Here is a 19062-nt window from a genome sequence, read left to right as displayed (position 1 = left end):
AGTAGTGACAATCGGGTGAGTCTAAACTTTAAACCCATTGATATATTATACACCACCCGAGATGTAAATAACTGGCTCACTATTCTAATTCGTGGAACTTATTTTACCGACTTCACATGTCGTCAGCTAAGTGTGGGAAAGTCTAACTCCACTTAACGTTAAATTAGGGGTTCGGGTTAGTGCATAACTCGTTAATAAAAATGCACGATTAGGGTAAAAGACGCATTTTCAAAAATTAGCAAACAGTTCAGAAAAGCAACCGTTTTTGAAGAAAAACATGTGTGATAAAACAAGAAGGAATGAACGATTAGGTGCACCATCTATCATTCGACGAGCTTTGTAATTACAAACTGGGTAATTTTAATCACTTTTCTACACTAATCACCCTCATGAATTTATAATTATAGTCTGATTTCATGGAAATGAGGGCATTGCATGATCTCAAGTGTGGGGAAGGGTTATAAATTCTCTCGGGTTTACACTTAGTTTAATTGCCAAATTTTGTGAAAATTTGAAAAATTTTCAACTAAATGAACTCAAAATCATGTTTATACATATTTATGAACGATAAAACTAGGTGTTAATACCTAAATTATTGTTACCTTGGAAAGGACATAAATTGAGAAACAACCCAAAACGCTTGAATTCATTTAAAATGGAATAGAAGAGAATAAAAAGGCAAAGAAAGATAAAATAAAAGCTAAGTGTGAGGAGAATGTACTAAGTTATTCAATTAAAAACTATCTATCACATGTTTCAGTAAAGTTATTGCAGGTGCTTTTGTTTTGGACTAAATTAACCGCTTTACTCTGTTTATCTGAAAGAATAGATGGATCTACACGATGAATCAATTCCTTCATTAAAAGGAAGTAAAGTCTTCCGAAAAAGACACGCGCTTCTTGATTTAGGCCAAGAAGTTGTCGTCCAGACCAGCTGTAGGTTGACGAAAAATCTAGAAAAGTCATCTCTAAAATCAGCAGGAAATCCACGGACCTCAGCATCAAACAGGGTCGCCAAGTGGTCAGACTTATCCTAACCATGAGAGGATATGTCTCGTAAAATGGGAAGAGCGCCGTGCAAATTAGCTTGATAAGACTAATGAATCAGACTCCCAGAAAGGATAATCTCCTTAAAAGATTAAAAATCAGCTTTTAAGTCTGATATTACTCAATCCTTAAGATTGACCTTAAAGATTAAGAATTACAAACTCATGGAATTCGATGATATCTAAACTCGAGCTTGAACGAGAAAATATTTTGATCAAAATTAAAACCGATTTGTTTTCTGAAAACCTATTTTCAATGCATTCATTACCATTGAACGTAAAATCCTGAGAATTCATCAGAATTCATTAGGTCACCTGAACCAAATCGGGTGTCAACCGTAAGAACGGTGGTTGCATAGTATGGTCGAAGACAGGACCTTGTGCCAGACCGAAAAATCATAGGGTGATCTTTACTATTGCTCCTACAAAGGATAGTAACTGCATCCGACACGTTGTGGACCATGAACAAATGCATGTCATTAGACATCGCCTTAACAGTTGCTTGTTCATCGCTTTCCTTTACAACCGGATGGTAGTTTACCGAAAGGTAATATACGGGGCAAGTATACTGGACGTGTTGCTTTCCTAATACAAGGTTAGCAAGTGGATGACACAAAACCGCAAGTTTTGAGCTAAAATTTTAAAAATCTGAAACCCACACAATCCACAAAAACATTTTGCAACACCGATAAAGGGTTATTCCGGAAAACTTATCTAGGGTAAAAACTAGATTGAATTTTCAAAAGATCAAATATTTTCATAAAGATCCAATTTCCTTAAGGATCTAAATTTTCATAGTCATGTGGGACTGTAAACCAAAAATGTTACTATCATTGTTTATACCGCCGTATCAAAATCACTTATGTATAAAGTGTGAAGAATAAAGAAGTGATTCGTGTGATTTAATTTCAAGTTCTGTATTGCTTGAGGACAAGCAACGTTCAAGTGTGGGGATATTTGATAGTGCTCCAAATGAACATATATTTAGTATCAATATCCTTCCAATATGTAAAGTTTTCAGTTGCAATTGTTCTATTTCAAGTCATATTCGTTTATATTAAATAAGTGCGAAGACAAAAGGCGAAAACGGAGATTTGAAGACGCAAACGTCCAAAAAGCTCAAATGTACAAGATACAATCCAAGTGGTTCAATTTATTGATAAGAAACGTCTAAAATTGACAAGAGTACAAGTTGCGGAACGCAAAGTACAAGATATTAAATTATACGAAAGGACGTTCGAAAATCCAGAACCGGGACCTGAGCCAACTATCAACGCCCGACTCAACGGACCAAAAATTACAAGTCTACTATGCACAAGAATATAATATAATATTTAAATAATTATATAAATTATTTATATATTATATATTATATCAAATAACGTCGACAAAGAAGAAAACAAAGCAATGTACCTGAGCAAATTCCATGCGATCGCATGGAGCCCTGTAGCAGGCCAAGTATTATAAATGCAACGAATTTCGGCCAGTTTTAACACACCAATTCAATCTCTGTACTCCCTCTGTATAATATATATATATATATATATATATATATATATATATATATATATATATATATATATATATATATATATATATATATATAATATAGTGTAGTTTTATATTAGTTAGTTTTGGGTTATGCAAAGGTTATTTTACGGGTTTTAAAGTCGAAGTTCTGTCCGTGTAACACTACGCGATAAATAATCAATGTAAGTTTTGTTCTCCTTTTTAAATTAATGTCTCGTATTGAAGTTATTATTATGCTTATTTAAGCCGAAGTAATCATGATGTTGGGCTAAAATATTAAAATTGGGTAATTGGGCTTTGTACCATAATGGGGGTTTGGACAAAAGAACGACACTTGTGAAAATTAGAATATGGGCTATTAATGGGCTTTATATTTGTTTAATTAAATGATAGTTTGTTAATTTAATATAAAGATTTACAATTGGACGTACCTATAAATAACCATATACACTCGATCGGACACGATGAGCGGGATATTTATAAGTACTAATAATCGTTCATTTAACCGGACACGGGAATGGATTAATAGTCAATGGACTTATTAAAACAGGGGTGAATTATATACAAGGACATTTGGTGTAATTATAGTTTAAGTCCCCAATTAGTTGGAATATTTGACTTCGGATATAAGGATAATTTGACGAGGACACTCGCACTTTATATTTATGACTGATGGACTGTTATGGACAAAAACCAGACGGACATATTGAATAATCCAGGACAAAGGACAATTAACCTATGGTAATAAACTAAAATCAACACGTCAAACATCATGATTACGGAAGTTTAAATAAGCATAATATTTTTATTTCATATTTCATCGTACCTTTATTTACTGTCATTTTAATTACTGCAATTTACTTTATCGCAATTTAAATTATGTCATTTATATTATCGTCATTTATCTTTACGCTTTATTTAAAATCGACAAACCGGTCATTAAACGGTAAAACCCCCTTTTCATAATAATAATAATACTACTATATTACTAATATATATATTTATACAAATATAATTGTTTAAAAATATAGTGTACGCAATAGGCCGTCTCCCTGTGGAACGAACCGGACTTACTAAAAACTATACTACTCTACGATTAGGTACACTGCCTATAGTGTTGTAGCAAGGTTTAGGTATATCCCATTTGTAAATAAATTAATTAAAACTTGTATCATATTTCGTCGTATTTCGTAGTAAAAATATAACTATTTTGTATACACCCCTACGCACATCATAGTGTTAGCCTGAATTAAGGGTAATGTTAGTCGTATGCTGAAGGGTCAAGTTATGGAATGGTGGGATTCTATCACAGATTATCTTCTTAAGGAGCAATTCAACCAAATAACTTGGGATCTATTTCATGCAAAGGTTTGCGAACAATACTATTCAGAATACGAGATGGAAAGGTTGAAGACTGAATTCTTGAGTATGAAGTTGACAGATGATATGACCATTGATGATGTTTTTTGAGATTTTACTACTAAGTTAAGATTTGTTCAGCATTGGGTACCTAATGAAAAAGACAAAGTTCAGCATTTTATGCGGGTGACCGAGATTTTATTGCTAAGTTAAGATTTGTTCAGCAATGGATACCTAATGAAAAAGAAAAAGTTCAGCATTTTGTGTGGGTGATCAAGCCAGAATATAGAACAATAGCAAGGTTTGCATCAAATCTATCTCAAGCTCATGAAAAGGCAAAATCTACAGAGTGAGACGTTAAGGCTGCAAGAAGTACAAAAGCAAGAAGTGGCTCATTAGGGGGAAGATCTGACAGTCAATCAAGTTATCAGTCCAGTCAACCGTCAGGTCGACAATCAATTCATCGTTCTAAGAGTAAAAAAAGGCGAATTGAAGAGGTTTCGAAGCCAAGTGCATGTAATGGGTCGACTAGTTATTCTGGATAATTTGGCTAATGTTGCTACGGGTAATACCGAGGGCATAAAGTTTTGTATTTGTGCGGATACGACTTGTAAAGGTTCTTGTCGGGGTTTGCATGTCCATGCGAGCAAATTTCGTAATGACGGGGTGAAAAAAATTGGTAACAAATGTGGGGTCAAGACGAAAGGTAAGAGTAAGAAGAAGATCGTGACGGATAGCTCATTTTGTTTATAGGATTGCAGTGATGATGACGACGTGGGGGTTGCGATTCAAAAAACCTTTAAAGACACTCAAAAAGACGGGGATTGTAGGTGGTCTTATGTGGGTTCGGGGTCGGGTCGTGTGTTAGAAAAATGGAGTTTTTTTACGAGTATAGGAATGGTGGTTTGGAGTCTACCGGTGACGGGATTAGTATCGAGTCGACCTTTCGTTCAAGGCTAATGCGGACGTTGAGTCGACAACAACAACATCGGCGGTAATTAGATAGTTAGCTTTAGGCAGATCGGTTTTGTTTGTGGGGACTCTTTCAAGCTTTCGAGCCTCGTCCGTGTTTTTCTTGGTGTTTCTCTGTTTTCTTTTCTCTTTCCGAGACAAAGAATCGTTATAAAGTTTTCGTTTTTTTTTTTTTTTGCCAAAAAAGTACTAATTTTATAAAATGCCGTACATCGAAGACCAATATAAACCAACATATTGATCTCCTAACACCATTTTTATGTAAAATAGATTATAGATCTTCAGTAATCTTAAAAGCTATCTAGTCTACAACTCAAGTTACAATTATGCGTCAAAACTTGTATATCATGTTTAATCGACTGCACATTTGACACTCATAGCTAGGCTCTTCAGCTTATAAACATGCATTAGCTGAATCCTATATAACACTTTTAGCTGTCATCTGCGAAAACTCTAAATATAAAATCCTTAAATCGTTTAGAATACAATCTGGGGTCAACAGCGGATATTGAAGTAGAGTCGTAATGAAATGATTTATATGCATGTTCAAGCTTCTTACTTATGTCATAATCTTGTAATATATCTATTATACCGAAGAAGAGTATGACATCACTGAATTCTCCTGTTGGTTCACCAACTAGCTGAGTTTCATTACTTCTTATTGTGAATTCAACTCTCGATGGCATGTTAAAGCCTAATCGTACAGCTGCCCACCTAAAAAATTGTAGCCGTTCAAGATTGAGCATAGAATAATAGATAAAGATACTTAGAACGACAATAAAAAGTTTAGTAATGGAACAAGTAGTCAAAGGGAGGTAGATGTGTAGTTTTAGATAGTAAAAATAAGTGATTAAGAACGTGAACAGAATATTGAATGATATAACACAATTAAGTAATTTGAGAGGTGGTAAAATGGGCGGGCTGGTAATAGGCGTCGGATGAGTACAAATACATCTATAGGGGTGAGGTCAAGTTGGCCCAAAACATTTTTCTTTTTTGGCGACACTGCCATTAGACACTTATGATAAAAAAAAATAACCAGAATAGACCAATTCGTACATCATAAGTAAATAAGTTATGAGAACCTTAGCAACTACCATATATGTATCTAAATTGTTGAAGTAGCAAAGCTTTAAAAGGTGATGGTGGATGAGATTAATATGCAAGTCAAGGGGTTATTTAAATGATATTTTATATGATAGAGTAACCTTCTTCAGATTAGAGGTGGTAACTTCGACCCACAAATTGATTTGTTAGATTTTATCAGTTATGAGTAGGGGTGTGCATATTGCTAGAAAAACCGAGGAACCAAATCGATAGTGAGGAACCGAACAGAGCTATTTCGGCCCGGTCCTTGGTCCACATTTTGCCAGACTTTTGGTCTTCGGTTCGGACCGAACCAGAAAATAACCAAACCGAACCGAACGAACCAGTGCTCAATCAGACTTTCTGCTATAAATTGGGACTCGGGAATGAACCGAACCGAACCGAACTAGTTTGGTCCGGTTCTGTATTATACACACCCCTAGTTACGAGAAAATTTAAAGAGCTAAGGCAAATGAGGAAAGAGCAGTGATCCGTACACCACCAAATTTATCCATACACCACTAAAACTGCTTTAGAAGGTCGTACATTACAACATTATAATACATGTTTATTGTTGTACGAATTATTTTGGTGGTGTACATATTATCACCCATAAGAAAAGGTTCCAAAATGTATTTTCGATGCATAAACTTTCATATGTCATTGTGAACTAAAATTAGTTTACCATTGATATGATATAACTTTGGTAATCATTTGACACACCAATCCCTTACAAAAAAACTGGAAATATTTTGGAATGCAAAGTGTTTCAAGTTGTCCCAAAGAGTGTTAGGTACTTTTATCAAATTTTAACAACTTTACTTACCGTGCAGGATTCAGAGGAGCATCCCCATCAGTTGAAACTCTAGGAGTTTCTCCCGTACTATCATGTTCCGATTTGCCTAAAAAGAAAAACCGAGAATGATTCCCGCTCATTTATTTGCAAAAGTAGATGTATCTATCTACGTGTATTTGCTTTTAAAAAATAAATATATAAAATAAAACTAAATTCTATCTACGTGTATAAAAGAGGGAGGAAATCAGTATGCTTTACCATCAGCAGCGCTACTGAATTCTTGAAAGCTAATACCAACTAAAAGACTGTAGTCCATAATTCTTTCTTGTTCAAGGAAGTCGCAATCTTTGTTCACTTGGCTGCCTCAAGTACAAACAACCGTAGCACAAATGAATACTAACAACTTCAACTAACAACTTGTTAAAAGTAAAAAAAATAAAAAAATAAAATGCAATGTATGTACCTGCAAAACTCCTGAAACCAATCTTTATGCAACCGGAAAATAAACTTTAGATCAAGATCCTTGAGGGTGGTGTTTGCATCTATCTCATTTTCGGGTTTATCTGTTATTCGACCATGAGAAGACCCTTTCAAGTCATATCGTCTGTGAATCGGTACTTCGGTACGTAGCAAATTTCCCATTATAACAAACCGAACCTGGCTCACGAATCCAAAACTATAAGAAGGTCATTGATCATTGATCACTGACCACTGAAACAAATTCTCCAAATGCATACCTTCTTTTGGATAGGCCCGCTCAACTTCACACAATGGAGTCCAAAAAATTTAGTAACCAAGGTGTTCTCAAACGATTTCACATGCTCAAAATATGCTGGAAGCATCCTTTTTAGAACCTGCGGTAATATTCGTTTACGTTAAGTTTTTAAGTAGACAAAATTTCACGCATAGCTCATGCGGTTTGTACCAAATTTCTAGGATAGTCAAAATACAATTTTTTTTTTTTTTTTTTCTAAATCATCCCTGTGGTTTGCACACAGATAGCCCAAATCACTAACGTCATTAATTTTTTCCGTTTAAAATTTGGCATGTTGTTTATTTGGCATGCATCGCACATGCCAAATTTCTACAGAAAAAATTAACGACGTTAGTGATTTGGAATATCCGTGCAATATGCAGGGATGATTTAGATCAATTTTTAAATTCTTTTTTTTTTTTTTTTTTTTTTTTTTTTTACTATCCAAGAAATTTGGTATAAACCACTTGGACTGTCCGTGTAATTTGGTCTTTTAAGTATGAACCATATAAACCTAGATTAGGTGACTCACTTTAACTTCTGATTTCTTCATCGTTTTGATCATGTACTTGTCGTCATGGGTCAAATAAAAAAAGCTTCCACTTTTACCAGGAGAAGAAAGCTCTCGAAGAGCATCGTTTCCACATATTGATAACATGTAATCTGCTGGATCCACATTAAATAGTTTCCTAAGTGTCCTGAAACCATTTCAAAGCATACGAGTGATAATTAAAGAATATCCTAAGGGACCACAAAATTGTGATTGAAAATCAAGGCATTTTAGAGCAGTAATAAAAACGAGGTAGCAATTTCTGCCCATATATGTTTAAATGGGTCGATTCAGGTTATGTTTTATCTGTAACAGGCCAAACGGGTCAACAAATAGTTTTATAAGCTTTAGCATTTATTTTTGAAAAATTATATTATTAATGAAAAAAAAAAGAAAGAAACCTCTTGCGAATAAGTGTTCTACGCCAACCTGACCCGTACAAACGATGTAATTTGACCTGTTACCTACTGCCTACACCACACATTTTGCTACCGCTACCTGAAAGTGATGTCTCATGTAACAACGTTAAGCAGCTAACCTAAAAACCAAAGGGCAGTAATCCTTCCATTTAAATTCGCACGACTGGTGAGGTGGCGTATGTTTGGATCCCTCGGGAGGAAATTTGGTCCATAACTTTTGCTGAGTATCAAAAGCTGTAGGCTTCAATTTAAGAGATTTCGTTGGAGCAGGCCTCCCTACAGAGTGTCTGAAGTTGCACCATTAATTAATCGCACACATATATAATTTACCATCATAATTATTTACGATTAAAAGAATTTGTGAGAAACAAAATTTGAGAAGACTAGGCTGAACTTTTGTTCCTTTATATGGAAAGCAAAAATCAAGTGGTGGAAAATCTTACATTATGGATGTAATTTCTATAAGCATTCAATCTGATTATTGTTATAAAGGGTCTCAAAGAATAGTCTTATAACTTAATGCATACAAGTATATAATAACTATTCTTATATCTTAAGAATAGTCTTATAACTTAAGTACAATTAATTTATATTATGAAAAACAAGTGTACTATTTATCAAGGCACCCATGACAAAGATCGGTTTAACAACAATGCATTCCTATATTCAATATTTCATTGATGACTTGTGTAACTTTAGTCCCTTTTCATGTTCTATCTTGATCTTGAATGAATAGGGGGACCGTTAATCATACACCAAAAACACTCTTATAGTAACTATCCTATATTGAGGCACCATGTTCATTGTTTAAAGCATACCTCTTCATGACAAAACCATTTTATACAGAGCTTATTTGAAAGAATATGAAAATTTTGTCAAGAAACAACCCTTTATTCAATATGTCATTTAACACTTCATTTGGTATAAATTGATTAATTCAATCAAACAAAAAGTCACGTTCCATTTAACGCTAAATCATACCGAAGGTTAAAATAGTACTTTTCTGTCTTTCATAGAACTTGCCAAACAAAAAACCATTTATAGATCAGGAAACAAGTCTTCAAAAAGCCTTTAATTCATCAGGACGATGCATTCATTCTTAGAGAAATTAGTGTTAATAGCTTCAAATCACGAATAGATTAGCATCTACAAGTAACGAACATCTAAAACAAAACATAAACATATTGTTATAAGGATCATATTATCCAATTAATTATATACCTTATACCAAGTTGTAAGTTAAGCATAAGCTCATAATTCTTATGGCCTTTGCAGATTGTCACACCTTGTCTCTTTGCAGGCTGCATCTTAATCTTAAGCGGCCTACCATGTAATCCATTTCCATCTGTACTCAATTTATCACCACTACTTAGCTTTCTATCAACCGACATACTTATACCCCTAGATTTAATCCTTGGTGGCCGCTTATTTTCATCACCATTAACCCAAACAAACACCTTATCCGAAGGAAAAATAGTTATACTTTCACCTTCAGAGATCAAACAATCACCCATCTCAACCATAAACAACTGATGTGGATCACAATCATCATTAGGATCTAACGAAGTTGACGGATAAAACTTGCCCGTTTGCTCTTTTTGATCTCGACTCCAAACACCTGCGTAAAAACTCCCATCTTGCCAATGAAAAGTACCGTTTCCTTTCGGTAACCCATCTTCCCAACACCCGTCATACCGATTCCCATTCGCCCAAATCATCGTTCCATTCCCATTCATTTTCCCATTTCTCCATTGGCCAACATACTGATGACCCATATTCCAATGATACCTCCCTTGCCCATCTTGACACCCTTTTTTCCATTCCCCTTCATAATGATCACCATTCGTGTAACTTTGACTCCCTTTTCCTTGTTTTCTATTCATAACCCAATTACCTTTATACGTATCATTTAACGATCCCATAAATGTACCCTCGCCATCCATATAACCACCATATTTAAATTGACCTTCATAAGTAGCACCTGATGGCCAACTAAATTTACCTTCACCATAAATCTTACCATAATGCCATTCACCAAAATACATACAACCATCTGACCATAAATACTTGCCATTGCCATGAGGATTGTCTATAGCCCATTCACCGATATAAATTTCACCATTCGAGAATATCTTCTCCGTATGGTAAACGTCGCTATCGTTAACAAACTCGTCATCCACGTGGGCGACAGACATTGTTGTAAAAATGCTGATAGCCCTTTTCTTTGCAAATGTTTTCGATTTCTTTATCTTTGTTTCTAATGTCTTCAAAATGCCAACCAGAGTTTTGCTCATTATTATCTCAATGACTATATCTATTTATAAATAAAACACTAACTAATTAATTAATTAATGTAATATGTATCAACCAAGATCAAACTCTCCGTGTATCATCAATGTAACTCTCCGAGGCAATTCAACAAACATCTGGTGTGCGTACCCTATTCAAAAGAATATGATAAATAAATTCTTCTGACAACAGAAATGAACCTCAAATTGTACAAACATTTCAAAATATGAAAGGTAGCAAATCAAGTTATGATTGATATGTTAAAATAAAAAAATAAAAAATAAAAATTCTGTAAATGAAAGCCGATAAATTTTTTATTAAAAAAGTAACATAATGTTTGAATGAATGCGGGGAAAGATTGAATGAATGAAGAAAGACAATGATCATTGGATTCCGGTATTCGCTCCGCAAACAACTTGCGAACCCAACAGTTGGAAGGATCACAAGTTTAAAGATTTTGACAGCAATTAAAATTAGTGCCACAAGTTAAGTAAAATTAGTTTTTTTTTTTCCTTTTTAAAAAATGAAAACTTATACATGAAAACCCGATAAAATGATACAAGAACAATGCCAAAATGCCACACAACTAAACAGCTAAACAACTCAAGAACCTAACCAAAAGCGGGCCGAAACAAGCAAGCAAAACAAACAAGAGATTACAATGAAGACCTACACATCTAGAAGTCGACAAAACACAAGCCTATCAAACGGTAAGCATAAAAGAGCAAACCCACGTTAACAAAAACTAACACTTACGACCCGTGAAGCTACGAGTATTCCTTCAACCGGAGAAGGACCGAGAATCGATTCCAGAAAACCTCGTCCAACACCCGAAGAACCCCTTTTCAACTTTCCATCATCCTTATCTCGACCCGTGAAGGAACCATGAGTAACTGAATCTTCTACCATGGTAACCTTTTTTTTCTTGTCCAAATTAGTATGTGTTTATCTCTTCTGAATGGTTCGGTAATTAATACAGAACTTTTAAACATTCATTTGTGACGACTTAACAACAAATGATAAATGATAGGCCTATTAGGCCAAATGAAGTAGACCCAACAGATCAAGAGGAGCCTAATGTTAGAAGATCACAACGGCTCAGAAATGCACCGAAATATGAAGAAACAAGGTGGTTAAGCTGGAGCACGTTTCATTAGCTAATACAACTGGTTGTAAGGTTGTTAATGGGTTGTTAGAACAAAATTGAGGTGTAATTTGTGGTGATTAGCATTAAATTGTAAAGATAACTGTAACACACTGAAACCGAGGTTAGACGTAAGATTACTTAATTACCCTTAGGTTTATATTTGTGTTTGAAATAGGTTTTTATTTTAATAATATGTTTATTATTAATTAAATATATGTGGTTAAGACCAGTTTGTGAAAATGATCATAGAAATGAATCGTTTGTTAAATTTGGACTCCGTTAGGACTTCCTAACATAGTATGAAAGAATATCAAATAACTGATAAATATTCATGTGTTGTGGAGTATGAGTTTATAACCTACTTAAAGTATCTAAACATGAATACTTCCATTCATTTCTCAATTTTGTCAAGAACAAGACCCGTACCTAACTTTTATCATCACAAAACCCTAATTGATTCAAGTTAGAGTTTGGATTAAGAAGCTTTAGGGACTGATTTCTATCATCCTTTTAATCATTAAACCAGGTTTGCTTGCTTGAATCATTGCTCTTATCTTTGTTAAATGGGTTTTTATGTTATTGAGTAAAAGTACGATTGTGGTGCTTGATTCTTGATCTCAAGTCTTAGTTATGCTCAATTGTTGTTAGAAATAGCTTCTATATAGTTTATATGATGTTTTTGAAATGGTTTTGGTGTTAGAACTTGCAAAAATCAAGATTTAGGGTCAAAACACATGAAAACAGCGAGCTGGAGCTGTTCTTCAGCTCCCACACTTTTGACGGCTCAACCACGCGGTTGAGCACGCGTTTGAGGGCTCAACCACGCGGTTGAGCACTTGTCAGCTTTTGGTAAAATTAAAAAGGGCATAACTTTCAAACCGTAACTCTGTTTTCGATGAATAAACTATCGTTGGAATTGTCTTGAGGTTTATTTTCCAATGATAAGGTTTTAAGAAGCTAGATCAAACTTTATTTTGATCATAAAAGGTGGTTTTAAAGTGCATGTCTTGTTTTGCACACATTGAATGTCGTTATTGATTAAATTTATGATGTAGACTTATCATATAGTGAATGCATGATTGCATGAATTGATTTACAGTATGTATTGATGTTTATGTTGTGCATTTTGGGTTGAAACCCGTCTAGATAGTTGCGGCTACTGTTCTTCATCACTCGCACGAGTGACCCTTCACTCGTACGGTTGGGATGGTCAACAGTGTTATGAACCGTACGAGTGAGTGGTTAAGGAGAACTATTGTTTTGGTTAAGATGATACGTACGATTGAGATGTGACTCGTACGAGTCACTGGTCACTCGTGTGGTGAACCGTACGGATCATTTGATTCATTGATGGGTGTTCAGTCATAGACCAAACGTACGAGTAAGTTGTCAACCGCACGGTTGAGTGTTCTCAAACGTGCGAGTGAGAGTGTTACTTGTACGGTTGGCAGACCAGTCTTAAAGTGCTTAAGTGTTGGTATTTGGTGTTATTGTCTTGTTGTCGGGTTATTATCAAGACATTATTACTGACTGTGTTATGTCTATTCTCAGGTGGAAAAGATAAGGAGAAAGCTCAGTAGTCAGAATCTGAGCCGTTGCTGGTAATTGGTGAGTGGGTCTATCTTCGGATAGAGTTTAAGTAGCAAATCATGCTACTGTGGATTACTCTGATTACCTTGTGTAGTGTAGTGATTGCCATGCTAGGTGGATAGTTGCATGCTATGTGATCTAAATGTTGTATATGTGCACTGTGTTTGACACCAGCCATTCCTAGGGCGGCTGGGGACTCTCAACCATTCCTAGGGCGGTTGAAGTCCGTGTGAGGTAATCCATTCCAAGGGCGGTTGAGTTCATACCATGCAGTCTGTATGCAGAGACTAGACGGGAAAGGACTATCGATAGACTCTAGCCTAATTAGCTAGGGTCGTGTGCACGTACAAGCCGCCGATCCTCATATTGTCTTTGTTTGTATGCTTGTTGGTTGTAAGCATGTTAGTTGATTGTTGTTAGAAGGATTGCTTAAGCTTAATCTGTTGATAGGTTCCATTCACTTAGCGATGCGCTAATCCCCCACATTACTCCTCTTGCAAGTCTTAGGTACTGCTATTGGGATCGGGCCGTGATGTAGAAGACATGTTTGACTAGTAACTCTGATGTAGACAATTGTAACCGTGTTTGTAATAACGTAACACCATTTGTGAAGGTTAAACTTAATTAAGTAGCTTTTGTACTAATGTAATTAATGTTGTGATATTATTAAGTAAGACTTCTGATGTGTTATAAAAAAATGGTTGGTGTTACAAGTTGGTATCAGAGCATAGGTTTGATAGCAAGTACATGCGTGTATCTTGTTCTCAATCCTTGAGTGGAGTCAAATATGTCCGTGGGTGGGGCTAAGTGAATGCAGGGATATGTGTATGTTAGTTGTGTTGAGCTAACTAGTTATCCACTAAGCTTTTGTGTGAGCTGTTTTGTAGCACATATATAGCTAACAGAGATGCAAAAGCTACTAGCCCGACAAACCCCGAAACATACAGAGCACCAGACGAGGGTGTTGAGTCAGATGATGATGATCAACAGAGTTATATTCATGAGTTAGAAAGTAAACTGAAAGAAGCTCATGATAGAATTATTGAGCTTGAGCTGGTAAATACTGCGAGAAATAATGATACTCCACCTGGATTTCTGACAGCACAATCCCAAACAGTACCCAACATGAACCAGACTCAATTCCAATACCCAGGGCAAAATCAGTTACCTCAACAGTACTACATGCCACCACAAAATACTTTTCCTTTTCAAAATCCAATGTTAATGAACCCGTACCAAATGCAGATGTTCCAACAACCCTTTGTTCAACTCCATAAGAAATGTACTTACAAACAGTTCTTAGATTGCAAACCCCCAGAGTATTTAGGAAGTTCTGATCCTACAGACACTATGAATTGGTTAATGGAAGCTGAAAGGGCTTTGGAAGCTTGTCAATGTGAATCGGAATTGAGAGTTATGTATGCTAGTAGATTGTTAAAAGGAAGAGCTATGGTTTGGTGGAATGTGTAACACCCCTTTTTTTATGTAATCACAGCGGAAGACTTATTTTACATAAATACCTTTAGTTAATTACAAACATGATTATTACAAATCATCTAGTTAATTACTTAATTACAAATCACAGTTGTTACATTAAACGACTAGTTACGTAATTACAAAAGTTAAGACATCAGAGTTCGTCTTGTCAAACATATCTTCAACCCGACTCCCGTCCCTACCAGCACTAAGATCCAAAACCTGCAAGGGAGGAGGTGAGGGGTTAGCACAAGGCTAAGTGAATGGAACTATCAAGAGGTCTAGCATACAATACCAACTTGTACCACTACAACTACCACAACTTAAAACATACAACAACTAGCAACTCGCAACTGGCAACTATGCTCCAACTAGAGGACTGGCGGCTTGTACGGGCACACGACCACTAGCTGATCAGGCTAGAGTCTACCGATAGTCCTTACTACTGAATCTCTAGTACAATCATCCACATGCAGGTAATGCGTCGTTCAGCACTATACTCAACAAACAGTAGCCAACTGGACTAAACCACAACTAGGTTGACCTCTCTGAGCTGAACCTAACAGATCAAGGTTCCAACAACAACAATAACTAGTGCACATGAAACCAGTCAACTATTACTACTGCTATAAGCAACTATTACTACTAAAAGCATGGCAACCTTAGCTGTGATCAAGTGTACAATATAACTACTAAACATGGGAACTAACAACAATATAAACATAGTAACGCAACTTGTTACTCTATACTACACCAAGTGATATTCTCACTCACCGAATACCAGCAACTAGCTCAGATAATCTATTACTGAGCTTCTTCCTTATCATTATCACCTGAACATAAGGCAAATCTAGTTAGTTTCTGTTCGTTAGCACAAAACAGCACAATACAACAAATTAGTAACAAAAGTGTCACTAAAAGTCCACCTAACACTTACGCATTTTCAGAATTTACATCCTGATTATCATAAGTCACGCGGGCAGCATAACGGCTAGAAAACATCCAAATTACACAACAATGCAACACTAATCTGCATCCGTACGGTTGCACATGCATCCGTACAGTTGCAAGTCCATTCGTACGGTTACATCATGTACCCGTACGGTTGCACACTCACTGCCCGGTTGAACCAAAACTGCTGCATCCGTACAGTTGCACATACACCCGTACGTTTGCACAATGTACCCGTGCGGTTGCAAGCTGCAACCATACGGTTGTGTTGATCGAGCAACAACAGCAGAAACTGACGGGTTTCGAACCAGAATCACCCAATTCTCGATCTTGGACCTGTTTTTAACCTCAAAACTGACTATAACTTGTACACAAAACATTTATAAGTATAAACCCACAAGTTTTGAGTCAAAACAACATTAATTTAAGCATTATGACATCAAAATCACATTTAACAAAATCTAACTTCAAACCCAAATTAAAACACTGATTTGGACATGAAATCATACAAATCTTACCTTGATAGACTCACAATGACACCAGGAAATCGATTACAAACACAATTCAAGCTCCAAATCAAGATCAAGAGATTAGGGTTTGTAAGAGAGAAAAAGTTAGGTACGGGGTGTTTAGAAACTTCAAGAAAATGAGAGAAGAAGCTGATTTCTTGCTTATATATCTGTGTAAAACACAATACCCCATCACACACGGGTATTTACCAGGTATCTAATAACTTTTTTCACCTCGTTAGGTGGCCCTAACAGAGTCCAAATTAAATAAACAAACCTGTTCTGTGACCCTTGTCACAAATTGGTCTCAGCTAAACAACCAAATAATTATAAGTATATAATTATTATAATAACACACAAACATACCCAAGGTCAAAAGGGTCTTTTTAGCTAGGCCTGGTAACATGATGTTACAGAATGCATTGACGTCCAGTATCCTAAAGGAGTATGTTAATCAAATTACTTGGGAACAGTTCTAAGGGAAAGTTTGTGAACAATATTGTTCTTCGTTTGACCTTAACTGATTGAAGACTGAGTTTTTAGAAATAAAAATGACGCCTCAGATGTCAATCGATGAAGTGATTGGTCAGTTTATGGATAATTTGATATTTGTAGCTCAGTGGGTACCAGATGAATCATTGAGGATTCAACAATTTTGTTAATGTGATCTTGCCAGAGTATAGAATGTCAGTGAGGATGGCAACGAGTTTGTCTCAGGCCTTTGTTATGGCCAGAATGGTGGAAAGTGATTTGAAAGCGGCAAGAGGAATGATGACAGGGAGTATGATGACTCTGAGTGGTCAAACGAGTGGTCAATCCAGTGGTAAGTCAAATAAATCATTTGGGTTTAGATAGAAAGGTAAGAGTAGATAGAGTGGTTCAGGGTCTGGATCAGGTAGAGGGAATTTGTGCCACACTTGTAAGTCTATACATAGTGGTTAATGTTCAGAAGCAACGAGAAGGTGCTTGAGGTGTGGTGTTATCGGGCATGAGTCCCAAGCGTGTTCATTTCTGGGAAGTGTGTTTGGGAGTCATCATCAACCAGGGCATCGTGCTGTAAGTTGTCTATCTAAGAGTGTGAGTTCCAGGGCAGGGTCAAGTGCGCGTTCGGCATCAGTTGGAGGGTCTATGGGCAGAAGAGGAAGAACCCTCTCACAACAGAGGCCAGAGCTTTTCAAATGTCAGTTGCGACTGCTACTGAAACTGACTATGTGATCACCGGTATATTTTTAATCAACTCAATACCTGCTCGTGTATTGTTTGATTGTGGTGCGAATAAGTCTTTTATATCGTTATACTTTTGTGCTAAGTTGAAATTACCTACTACTGTGATGCCTGAACCGGTTAGAGTAGAGGTAGGTGATGGAAAGATCACACCCGTCACAACGTTTGTGATTGAGGTTAGTATGGATATTGAAGGAAAGTCATTTCCTATGACTTGTTTAGTGTTACTCATTCCTAGTTTTGATGTAGTGTTAGGAATGGATTGGCTTAGCTATTTAGAGCTAGTATTAAGTGCGATAGAAAAATGATTTCTTTTCGTCTAGCTGATGGAACCCGTATTATAGGCCGAGGGGAACGGGGTGGGTATAGTTTTCCGTTGATACCAATGATGAAAGCCAAGAAATCTTTATCCAAAGGGTGTGAATCGTTCCTAGCCCATCTAATAGATGGTAAGAAAGAAAAGAAAGCAATAGCCGATATTCCAGTAGTTTCAGAGTTTTCGGAAGTGTATTCAGACGAGTTACGAGGGTTACCTCCGGTAAGAGAAGTAGAGTATAAGATTGAATTGGTGCCTGGATCCACTCCAGTTGCCAAAGCCCCGTGTCGTTTAGCGCCTTCAGAAATTCGTGAAATGATGTCACAAATTCAGGAGCTATTGGATCGTGGGTTTATTAGACCGAGTTCTTCTCCTTGGGGTGCACCGGTATTATTTGTTAAGAAAAAAGATGGTACCATGCGTATGTGTATAGATTATCTGGAGTTGAATAAAAGAACAGTAAAGAATAAGTACCCGCTTCCTAGAATAGATGATTTATTCAATCAGTTGCTGGGTGCTACATACTTCTCCAAAATAGATTTATGATCTGGGTATCATCAGGTTAGAGTTGCAGAATCTGACATCCCGAAGACAGCGTTTAGAACTAGGTATGGTCATTATGAGTTCTTGGTCATGCCGTTTGGGTTAACTGACGTGCCAGCAGTCTTCATGATATGATGAATAGGGTGTGTCGTCCATTTCTAGATAAATTTTTGATTGTGTTTATGGACGACATATTGGTGTATTCAAAGACACGGGCCGAGCACGTTGAACATTTAAGACATGTGTTAAATTTGTTGAAACGGGAACAGTTATTTGCAAAATTTTCTAAGTGCGAATTCTGGTTGAGGGATGTAGTTTTTGGGTCATGTAATTTGTGCCGAGGGTATAAAAGTTGATCCATCTAAGATTGATGCGGTTATGATTTGAAAATCGCCAAGAAATCCAACAGAAATTAAGAGTTTTATGGGATTATCTGGTTATTACCGAAGGTTCATAAGAGATTTCTCGAAAATAGCACGTCCGTTGACTAAGTTGACTCGAAAAGA

General features: G+C 36.2%; 1 protein-coding gene across 1 annotated transcript; it reads right to left on the bottom strand.

The window, feature by feature from the left end:
- Positions 1-5208: 5208 nt before the first annotated feature.
- LOC139843891 (phosphatidylinositol 4-phosphate 5-kinase 6-like) lies at positions 5209-11899 on the bottom strand. Its single transcript, XM_071834071.1, has 9 exons — positions 11557-11899; positions 9733-10951; positions 8631-8798; positions 8075-8240; positions 7526-7642; positions 7252-7445; positions 7047-7147; positions 6819-6894; positions 5209-5620 (listed from the first exon to the last, which is right to left on the bottom strand). The coding sequence occupies exons 2-9, from the start codon at positions 10803-10805 to the stop codon at positions 5338-5340; spliced, it is 2178 nt and encodes a 725-aa protein (XP_071690172.1). The 5' UTR covers positions 10806-10951; positions 11557-11899; the 3' UTR covers positions 5209-5337.
- Positions 11900-19062: the final 7163 nt, after the last annotated feature.

The sequence above is a fragment of the Rutidosis leptorrhynchoides genome, chromosome 4 (assembly GCF_046630445.1).
Source record: "Rutidosis leptorrhynchoides isolate AG116_Rl617_1_P2 chromosome 4, CSIRO_AGI_Rlap_v1, whole genome shotgun sequence".
NCBI lineage: Eukaryota > Viridiplantae > Streptophyta > Magnoliopsida > Asterales > Asteraceae > Rutidosis > Rutidosis leptorrhynchoides.
Note: the sequence above shows the minus strand (reverse complement) of the source record. Positions and strands in the feature narration are given on the sequence as shown.